At 36.4% G+C, this 11,160-nt stretch overlaps 2 protein-coding genes across 3 annotated transcripts; one reads left to right on the top strand and one right to left on the bottom strand.

The window, feature by feature from the left end:
* Positions 1–320: 320 nt before the first annotated feature.
* Positions 321–3,160, bottom strand: LOC114877096 (CCR4-NOT transcription complex subunit 7). Of its 2 annotated transcripts, XM_029189678.2 has the most exons (8): positions 3,023–3,160; positions 2,526–2,620; positions 2,237–2,251; positions 1,427–1,612; positions 1,186–1,345; positions 837–1,113; positions 609–749; positions 321–526 (listed from the first exon to the last, which is right to left on the bottom strand). In XM_029189678.2, the coding sequence occupies exons 2-8, from the start codon at positions 2,539–2,541 to the stop codon at positions 398–400; spliced, it is 924 nt and encodes a 307-aa protein (XP_029045511.1). In that variant the 5' UTR covers positions 2,542–2,620; positions 3,023–3,160; the 3' UTR covers positions 321–397. The 2 variants fall into 2 exon arrangements, with proteins under 2 accessions (XP_029045511.1, XP_029046383.1); XM_029190550.2 differs by lacking the exon at positions 2,237–2,251 and having other exon boundaries at positions 3,023–3,159.
* Positions 3,161–5,986: 2,826 nt separating this feature from the next.
* On the top strand, positions 5,987–6,972 carry LOC114878657 (kunitz-type serine protease inhibitor Bt-KTI-like). Its single transcript, XM_029193138.2, has 2 exons — positions 5,987–6,141; positions 6,441–6,972. The coding sequence occupies exons 1-2, from the start codon at positions 6,057–6,059 to the stop codon at positions 6,599–6,601; spliced, it is 246 nt and encodes an 81-aa protein (XP_029048971.1). The 5' UTR covers positions 5,987–6,056; the 3' UTR covers positions 6,602–6,972.
* Positions 6,973–11,160: the final 4,188 nt, after the last annotated feature.

Here is an 11,160-nt window from a genome sequence, read left to right as displayed (position 1 = left end):
TAAGAGATTTTGCAAAAATCTTAAGTGTAGAATGATTTTTTTTTTTCTCGATTTGTACTGCCATTGTGTCTTGTATACCGATATTGTCACAAACGTTTGTAAAGAAACTATATTACATATTTCATGTTACGTGGTATTGTAAAATATGTTCGATTAATAGCACGTATCACAGAAGAAACCTACGAAAGACTCAAATTCGAGGATACAAAAAATGCAGATATGAAAAAATGTTCCTATAGTTTCATTTTCGGTTAATGATATTTATGATCTACAGCAGAGATTTGAATGTAATATCGTGGAGATGAACTATACGCTTGATCATTAAGTGAAACATTATTTATAACATTTTATTTGTAGTGAAATAATTTGTTCCGACTGAGATGTGGTAGTTTTAACATTACGAAGACGAAGAATTATCTCCATTACTGTCTAGGTACCCTCCTGAACCGTTCACGACAAACGACGTTCCCAAACCGTACAAATGACCGCAATATTTCGCATCATCAATATTATCCTCGAAAAACATCTAAAATAAATTTTGTTCATTATTATACTTTAGATATAAACACTGTTAATATTTATGTTAATTACGGAAAATTGTCAATTACCTCTCGCATTTTGAAGAAGACCATTCCCGTAAGTAACGAATCAGATCCAGCTTGATGTTGCGGACCAACTCTTTGAATTTCCAATTGTTCCGCTACCTCTTGTAGGCCTCCTTTTAGATTTTTGCACGATTTCATTAAATACTGGACAATAGAAAATTATAAATTATAATAGCTTCGAAAAATATTATTATTAAGATTCATCCGACGTAATATCTTTAACAAACATACTTTTACATCGTATATCGTCGGAAAATATATCCTAAGAAGTTCAAAGAATTCACTTTCTTCGTGCGGCAAATTTTGGTCTGTAAGAAGTTTCAATAGATAGCCAAAATCGTAACCAGAATGAAAGGATAGCCATTTTATGTCATCGACCAAAACAATTCCCGATGTCATCAAAAGTTCGGCAAAGTCTAAAGGGTCGATACCCTCTTCTTCGTGTTTTTTAAATTGTATACCACTGTTTTGTAGCATGTCTATACTGTCTTGCGCATACATGTCTTCCCTAGAAAATGTTTAGATAATTCGTCTCGATATTCATTTCATAATAACATCATGAAATATCAGCGGAACTTACTGTAAATTAAATTTGAAATTAAATTGCCACGTCGTATAACTACCGCCAGGTGTATTTCCCGATTCATCGAGAAACGTAAGACCGAGTTGAATTATTCGCAAAAGATCTACATTACACCGCAATAACTGATACTGATAATCAGCGCTAGTCCTGAATTCGCCTAGAAAATTGTAACATAAATATTTAATATTATAAATGATTAATACGAAATTGAATGATCTCACTCTATTTTGTATCTTACCAATAGGCCTAGCTACTACACCGGGAAATTCGGTATCCATCGCAATATACTGATATTGCTGTACAACTTGTCGAATGGTGCGAAACTCTTCTTCGAGGTTGTGACCCCAAACATCTCGGATCCCGCATTCTTCATTACTGGGCATAGTCGCCCCGCCCTTCTGCTGCCCTATAGGGTTACCTCCTCCTGGAAAGTTTTGAAAACAAATATTTTTCTATATGATACGAAAAGTGAACCAATAAATTATTATCGTCAACTTTTCGAAGATTGTACATTTATGTCTTGTTCTACAATTTTGGGGCCTAACTGTTACCTCATTGCAAGCTTTAAAGGACTAGGAATAACCATTTCTGGTTGGTATTGTTTACATGTAAAATCTTTTCATTGCCTTGAGTAAACATTAGTTCTTGAATCGCAAAATTGCTTTAATTTATATGTGGATAAGACCAACCATAAATGAGAATGATAATAAACTGGGAACAATAATCATATGCAATAACTTTTATACTAATACTGATTTTTATTTTCTAACACTTTATTTATATTTTAACCAAAATACTGATTATTATCATCTTACAGAGCCTACAATAGTGCTCATATAACTGCACCTTCTAGTAATTGTGCATTCTTCTGAAATTCTCTGAAAGCGCACACCTTTTCTTGCAGCAACAGGGACTGTATATTTCTTGGGAACTTCATTGCATGTTCTAATCTATTCTACTACTTTCAAAGAGGACTTCAATTATGTAGCTCTTCTGAGGGGATGTTTGACGTAATTTCATCCACACAAATCCAAAGTACTTTATTTACCTTCCTTCACAGTTCCTGCAATAGGTATGTGTCATACTCATTATTTAAAGGTCATATATTTATATTTCACCTTTGGTACTCGTTATACAATCAACTGTTATTCAACTTCAACAAATAAATGTCAAGTCCAATACTTCTCAAGGCTTACTTCAATAAACTATATTATCACCTCTATGGACCATTTACCACACCAGTAGAGAAAATTAATTTTAATATAAAGATTGTACAGCACAGTATCCTTGTATAAAAAGTTATCATTTTTGAAATTTGTAATATATATAATGCTTACCGGTAGCTGAGGGCATAAGGTTAGATATTCTTGTCTTCACCGGGGCTATTTTTATGTTTGATTCCCACTGTCACAGCTTTACCTTCTTCATATCACTGTAAATATATACATAAACAATATCATTAGTTCAGCAGTTTCCAATGTATGTTATGCAGATCTGACTTCATAAACATCATTTATGTGTATTACACGTGCATTACAATAAAGAACGGCGCTACAATTTAAATTCAACAATAACTAAATAGCCATTTCAATTTAAAGGTTAGAAGTCCGCGCAAACAAGTACCGCTTTTTGGAACAAACATATGATCAATGAAACTTCAAAAACATAACAGTAATATAATATATAATGGAATAGTGAAATCTAATTATGAAAGATCGCCTTGTAAAGTGTTAATTACTAAATAAATGTTTAGTTGAAGCATAGGTTATGTACTGCAGATAAACAAAAACAATTTTTTCAGGAGAATATGAAAGAAATAAGCATTATAATGTACCTCCTTGTATATTCGCTTTTCCACACGATGTTTTATTATGTATTATACGAAATAAAGCTTTAGAAAATACTTAACGTGCCTTTAAATCTTCTGTCACCTCCGAACAGGTTAAATGAGTGTCCAAACTCTGAGCAATTCTCTGTATATATTACCTGAAGTTGGAGCGCCAAAATTGCTAGATTAGACCTCTTCTTTTACAGCGGTGTTAAAACATTTTATTATGGATCGTTGGTAACATAATCCAGGAGGGCACCACAAACATAATTCCATGATTTATCTACTATGCGATATTATCGTCAGGGACTACAGATCCAAGAAGAATGGATATGCCTTTGTTTCTACTGACAGTCGGTAATCGACCCTTCGGCAGTCGGTAAGTTAACGAATAGTTTGCGCCGCTTCTATATAGATAGCGCAATGACCGATTGTTTAGGGTGTTAGGGACCCCGAAGCCCATCAACATGATATTCCGAATTTTCCTACGCAGAGCCAGGTGACGCTAGTAATACTGTTTTTAAAGCGCGCTTCGTTATAAAATCAAGGAACATATTTAAACGAAGCTTGCAAAATAATTGAAGTTTATTAAATTAATTATTTTATGTTAATGTAATGTTCTATATTGCTACTGTGCAGATTAAGTAATTATAACGTTTTATTATTAATTACAAACGTAAAATGAAAGAATGTTTAAGGGGGTAGACCTTAAAAAATCCTTTACATCTCTGCATTCCTTACATTCCTGCATCCCTTACATCTCTGCATTCCTTACAACCATGCATTCCTTACATCTCTGAATTCCTTACATCCCTGCATTCCTTACATCCTCGCATCCCTTACATCCCCGCATCCCTTACATCCCCGCATCCCTTACATCCCCGCATCCCTTACATCCCTGCATTCCTTACATCCCTGCATTCCTTACATCCCTGCATTCCTTACATCTCTGCATTCCTTACATCCCTGCATCCCTTACATCCCTGCATCCCTTACATCCATGCATCCCTTACATCCATGCATCCCTTACATCCTTGCATCACTTTTATAGGCATCCCATTATTTTGCAAAAACTTTTGCAAAATTTAGTTCCCTTTTTTACCGCCAGAGGGCGCTGATTCGACATCGAAATTTTGCGCCCTCTGGTTTCAGAAAAAGGAACTAAATCATGCCGAAATTTTGGCCCTCTAGCGGCAAAAATGTGAACTAAATTTTCGATGTCGAATCAGCGCCATCTGGTTTCAGAAAAAGGAACTAAATCATGCCGAAATTTTGGCCCTCTAGCGGCAAAAATGTGAACTAAATTTTCGATGTCGAATCAGCGCCCTCTGGTTTCAGAAAAAGGAACTAAATCATGCCGAAATTTTGGCCCTCTAGCGGCAAAAATGTGAACTAAATTTTCGATGTCGAATCAGCGCCATCTGGTTTCAGAAAAAGGAACTAAATCTTGTCTAAATTTTGGCCCTCTAGCGGCAAAAATGTCAACTAAATCTTCGACGTCGAATCAGCGCCCTCTGGCGGCAAAAAAAGAACTAAATTTTGCAAAAATTTAAATTTAAAATTATTTCTCACGAGACTTTACTTACCTTTACTTACCTTTACTTACCTTCACTTACCTTTACTCGAACCAGTGGCCATAAGTATATTATTTATAATATATTTATTATAAAGGTTGAAAGGATACAAGAGGTGCAGGGAGAATTCAGGAGTGTAAGGGATACAGAAATGTAAGGGATGCCGAGGTATAAGGAATGTCGAAATGTAGGAATATAGGGAATGTTGTGATATAAGGGATACAGGGATGTTAAGGATGCAGCCATGTAAGGGATGCAGTGATAAAGGGTTGGGCCTCGTGAGGCCCTTAAAGACAAAAAAATAATAAATAACTGGGAAGGTTGTGCCGAGGTCCATGAAGAGGGATAAAATAATAAATGACTTGGGAGGGTGGTCCACGCGAGGCCAGAAAATAGGGGTGAAATAATAAATAAAAGGATAAAATAATAGGCGTGGCACACAGATGTAATAGAATCAACACGTTCATGCTCCTAATGAGTTTATTCGATAAACTAAGAAGATAAATACAGCAAATCCTTCCTTTTAATAACGCGGAAACATGTCTATGAGTGACGTTGAGACGTTGTACGCATGCTCGAAAACAAGGCAGAAAAATGTTATATGTGTACTCCTACAATAATAGTACAGTAAAACCTGTTAAAAATGACATCTGAAAACAAGTAAAACCCTTATTAAGGGACACTTTTTAAGGGATACATAAAAACTAATTACGTCTTCATTTAAAATGAACACTATCAATGACAGATGTAGATATTTCTTTAAACATTATAATTCAATTCTATTTCGTGTCAAGAATTTTAAATCGGAAGAACATAACGAAAACGAAGAAAGGTGAAAGAAAAGTTGTTCTGATTTGTCAATTCTCGAAGTTTCACATTGAGGATAAAATAGATTTTACAACCGCTCATTAGCGCACTTTAGATATCGCAGTTTGGATCAATTAGCCTTGGTTTTTAATTAAAAATTTGTAAATAAATGTCAGGGATCGAAACCTATGAACGATACATCACGTTGAAGTATTACAACGGTTATCTATATTAATAATTAAAAACAAAAACATTTGATAAAATGCTTATCAATTCGTGCGATGTTCGGTCAACATCGTTACAATTAAAATTAATAAAACTGTGCATAAAGTGTACAAAGGGGCAGGTGGTAATTATTGTTGATGGAAATGTTGTAACGGGCTTGCAACGTGCCATGTTTCACCCATTCCGGGCACGTTTAATGCATTTAGCTACAAAAAGTGAAAATATACAACTACAAGTGTGGACGTTGTGTACATACGAACAGCGATAAAACGATGAAGTGTTATATCTGGTGTTCATCTTCAAGAAAATCCCCTACCCAAAAGCCACGCGATCTATATATACTCTGATCAATGACTTGGAACAGTATAGTTTCAAAAGATACGTGACGAAGTTACGCTGTAATTGTAAAAAGTAGAAATATCCAGAAATAAAAAATGAACGGCAGAATCGTTGCTTTGTTCTTGGTTGCTCTGTGTTGCGCCCTAATGGTGAATGAAGTATCATCGTCTGTAGGTCCACGTATGTAATTTTATTTTATTTCTTTGCATAAGATGAAAAATAAACGCAAACAAGATACTTTAAACGATATTTTATTTGCCATGGAATGTGCTGGAGAGTTCAAATTTTGTCTCCTTTCACTTTATTATTTTATGCAAATTACATGGCGTAATCGTCCACCATCTTTCTTGGACACTGTTCAATCTCTACTTTCTAGATCTTTACATTAGCATTTAATATCCATGTGTCAATTTAATAAAGAAACCTTCTGAATTAATAATTTCTTTTAAATACAATAATATTTTTCTATTATTAAACAGAATGCCTTATGCCATTGGAACGTGGACCATGTAGAGCACTGATGAAAAGATACGGATACAATCCAGAGACGAATAGATGCGAAGAATTTTTCTTCGGCGGCTGTCAAGGAAACGCAAACAATTTCATGAATCTGGATATGTGTAAAGAAAGCTGTTCGTAAATGTCATGGAGTATGACAGCGTAATTAGAGCGTGCCGCTAAGGATGGAATAAATTATTGACGTGACACACTTGTACAAATGTATTATTGGATATTTAACAGATCAGTTTTGTTATGCTGCATTTTGTTACGTTGATCAGAATATAATTTTCTAGAAAACGATGAAAAAACAAATAAAAATAATGTTTAGTGTTTCGAAGTAAACACGAGAAAATATGTATTCGAATGTGAAAATGTATAAACCTACATTAGGTTGCAATATGTGGTTAAATAATTAGATCGCAGAATACAGATGATTGTATGTTATGTGAAATAATTTTATTGAATGTATGTTTTTTAAACAACGGTAATAAATATTTTAATTGACTGGTATTTTTCGCATTTTATATTTTCCTTCATTTCTAAAACTTACAAGGATGATCTAATAACATAAAAAATATAAATGTACATTTTACGTCTTTGAATGCAAGACCACAAGATAAGTTACTTACTTGTTAGATGTGGTCAATCGAAGAAAAATGTTGATTAAAAGAGATAAAAAGAAACTTTGATCCCTATCATTGAATTATAAGATAAGGGCTTTGAGTCATCACTGATATTAAACAAAAATCCATCAGACGTAGTTAATCAAGTTAAAATCAGATTTTCATTTTTCTTATTACGTTTAATTAGTGTTTTATCAGCTATTGTTCTATGAAACAAATTACTCATTGATATGATAAAGACTTACTTATCTCCGTCATAGGAAAGATTACTAAAAATAAGTAAGGCTACATTTCAAGTCCATGTCACACTTAATCAATATTATTTTTACTTCTTTCATTGATTGGTAAAATAACCGCGGTCATTAATCAAACATCTCTAAGGCAAGGTTCATCGAGAAGTTCAGCAAAATTTACCAAAGTTCAAAGAAGACAAGCTATAATTATTCCTAATTCAAAAAATGACGAAATCTACCAAGGAAATATATGAATTATCTTACCAGAAATTAGAAACCTGTATCTTTAGATTCGTTTAGCCGATAAAGTGTCCCAGTTTTGCAAGTACATATTGTATACATGCATGCACGTATTGAAAGTGGTGTTCCGTTGTAATCATTTTGACTGACAGTTCCCTCGACATTCGCAACGATCGAACGCTACACATAAAAAAAAAAGAAAAAAGAAAGTGTTCCGACCTGTGCTCGAAAGAACAGAACGTCGCAAGTGCATGTCATGTAATATCTCCGGTTGTTCTGTTTGTTGAACTGGAACCGTATGTACGTGTCGCCCGTGATCTCGGCCTCCACTCATGCTTAAAATTATCCAATTTCTCTATTATCGTTCAGCCTAACACACTCGCGTACAGGGGAATGCTTATTATCGGCCACACCTTAGGCAGACGGAAATATTTTCACGATCCCACTGACTACCGCGGCTGTCCGTTTAAACACCGAATAATAGTGATCGTGTATCATCGTTCGCTGACTTTTTAACTGATGCCCGTTTGCTATCTCGTCTTTTAATGTAGCACGCTAACGGACCGATCAATCAATTCTTTTCTCTCTTCTTCTTGACGCCATTTAAAAAATGACAGCCGTCTCAAATCCGCGGTGTCCATGGCGAAAGAATGAAAACAGATTGAAGTGAAATTTTTGCAAGAATCATCGTAGACAGCCATTAGATTTATATAATCAAACTCGAGTGGGTTAAAATAAAAATTTCTTATAAATCGCCTTTTATCCCACGTTTCTTTCCCAATTCTTCGTTTCTCAGAAGAGGTTCAAAACCGCCGACGAAGAGGTAAATAAAGTTTCGATAAAGTAGAAACGACTGAAACGTGTTACACTAGCAACACCGGTGATACGACCTGATAAGATCGCGAGACGGAGGCAGGGGAATGCAATGACCGTCGCGACATGTCACGATAACGTTCGTCAGCCCGTTTGTTCGCGGTTTAATTTCATAAGGCAAACGGGGAATTCGACGAGGCGAGGAAGTACAAGGTAAAATGAACACGTTTTGACGGCGTTCGTCGTGTGACGCATAAATCCGCGAGCGGATAAGTGAATCGTCCGACTTCCAAATACCGTGTGTCGTTGATCTTCCCCTTTACATAAAGAGACCGGATCCATGTAACAGCGAATGTATAAGGCAACGAGCGGTAATGGATCTCGCTTCTAACCTAATTCAATCTAATCGTTAGCGGGATTTCTCCGTGTACGGTTGTGCGCTCGAACAAGTAACTTCGAAGGATGTACGAAACACGAGGACGGTAAGACTGAAGATCGTTACACGTACCTTGTGCAGTTACTAATTCGACGAATCCCCGTATCGATTTTACCTTCCGTTCGCCGAAGAGACACAGATGAGCCTAAGTGCAGGGAAAATCTACAACTTAATTCTCTATTAACCCTTTCACTGCGGGAAAGTTGAATGAGAAACGCGTGTCATAGGAAACGATTTCTGTTGGAAGCTTGAAAGCGAGCATACCTTATGGCGTATGAGCGCTAATAGCAGTGAAGGGGTTCATATGGTTAACTCGTCTATAAAGTAAATATTCGAAAAAGTACACATTGACAGGATAATGGTCAATAATTCGTCTACCGATAGCGTGGGTGTGTATACTAGGGTCTCGTGTAATATAAGAGATACGTTCACTGTACACTGTATAAAGGTATACAGAAGTTTTCATCATCTAAAGTAACTTTTCTAAATGATAGAATACTTGACTGAAAATATTTTCTATCATTATCTATCACTCTCCGCCATCCTTCAGGCAGAAGATGGATATCGCGAATAAAGTCACTGAAGAGTTGTTGCAGTTTCTCGATATCGCAAATTCGGTAAATAGAAAGCTGTTGTAATATCTGGATTCTAGGTGTAACATATTTCAATAAAATACTAATATGATTGAAATGTTAAGAAGAAAATTTATCAACGAACAATGAACGAGGAATATTGTTTCAGCAATGTATTACGTAAACGCATTATCTCGAAAACCTTGTACTATTTTCGCGTTTAAACTTAGCGATGAAACTCGAATTCCATTGTTACTCCTTCGATATGTCTTCGAAGGGAATAGAGAGTCCGAGTTCGATTGTACGTACACTTTGTTTGCTGGTTCCCTCGTATCCAGAGTATGCGAGTTAATGTATTCCGAAAGGCAATCATTGCGGTGCCTTGTTGTATGTAAATCACTGCTCCTGTCGAAGATAGATCGTTCCTAGATGATCCAGTTCCTCGTCATCCTTTCGAAATAGATTTCGTTCAATCAAATTTGCCTAGGCATGTATATTTTCAGAATACACCTCGAAGAAAGTATTCATTTGCAAGTGAAATGCAATCGAACCATTTCGTGATACGAAATATCATTCCCTATAAAAAATGGACATTTCTATTGCTGAACATTAACGTAACTAGTAAGGTTCATGGTGAACATACGTTGAATACTGCTTAACTATCAATCATAATTGCGTAAAATTTAAAGGTTCGAACGTCAACCGTTGCCGCACGAAATTCTTGTTACATAGTTGAATTGTTAAAAGTGTTCGGTCGACAATCGTAAAGCAGCGTATGTAAAACGCAATAGTTGGACGTGACGAAGGATAAAAATTGCATTGAGCTCACGTTGCGTTGCTGACACGACATGTGCGGGATACATACATACATGTTAAAGTTTCCGCGACCGTAGATTAAGTCGCGAACCGGGCCATGCTATCGCGAGCCCTATTAGAATTACTTTCAAGTACCCATTGTGATCTGCTCGTTTCCATAGATCGCTGACACAAAAGAAATATAGCGTAGGACACGACGATAGAGCCTTCGGCTATTGCCACACACGTGGCTGATAACCCGTACGATCTTCCTCGAGCAAACACGCTGTAATTGCATGGGTTCTGCATTTTTCCACCCACATATAGAGAGACCTGGCCTCTATCTCTGTCCCTTTTGCCTCTCGAGCTTCCCCGTGCCTCTTCGTACGTATATACACGCTCTCTCGCAGGCTCGTTCACCAGCCTCGTACTACTTATCGATACCAGCTTCGGGCGAACATGGACAGAACCTAAAATCTGCTTGCAATTCCGTCGATTCTTCGAGTAATTTATTTTAGACCTTCAAAATTGAGGAACGTTTGATTGCTGTAATTCAAAGAGGAATTGATAGCTAATTAGCATGATAATGAAGGTTACTAATGGTGGTGTCTCAAATGTAATGAAACAGGGCAATTAACCGTAGAAAGACGAAGCCTAGCACGTAATCATTTAATCCCAACGTTTCAACGACAGTACCCCAATAATGTTATATTCCACTTTTATCACACAGTGTTCTACTTTTGCGACGGGACAAACGAATAGGGACATCCTTTCAATTAAAACCCGAGGACAGAAACGAAGCACGGTCCAACGCCTCGCTTCTCGTCGATCACCAAAGAAGGGAGAAAAGAAAAAAAAAAGAAAATTTCACACGGAACGCTCGAGATCTTTGGAACTGTTTCGAACTGTTCACCTCAGCTGGTTGATAAATCGTCGTGACAGTCGAGGGGACAGGAAGGCCTCGCGTCCTCCTGAAAGATTCACGA

Source organism: Osmia bicornis, chromosome 4 (assembly GCF_907164935.1).
Source record: "Osmia bicornis bicornis chromosome 4, iOsmBic2.1, whole genome shotgun sequence".
Classification (NCBI taxonomy): domain Eukaryota; kingdom Metazoa; phylum Arthropoda; class Insecta; order Hymenoptera; family Megachilidae; genus Osmia; species Osmia bicornis.
Note: the sequence above shows the minus strand (reverse complement) of the source record. Positions and strands in the feature narration are given on the sequence as shown.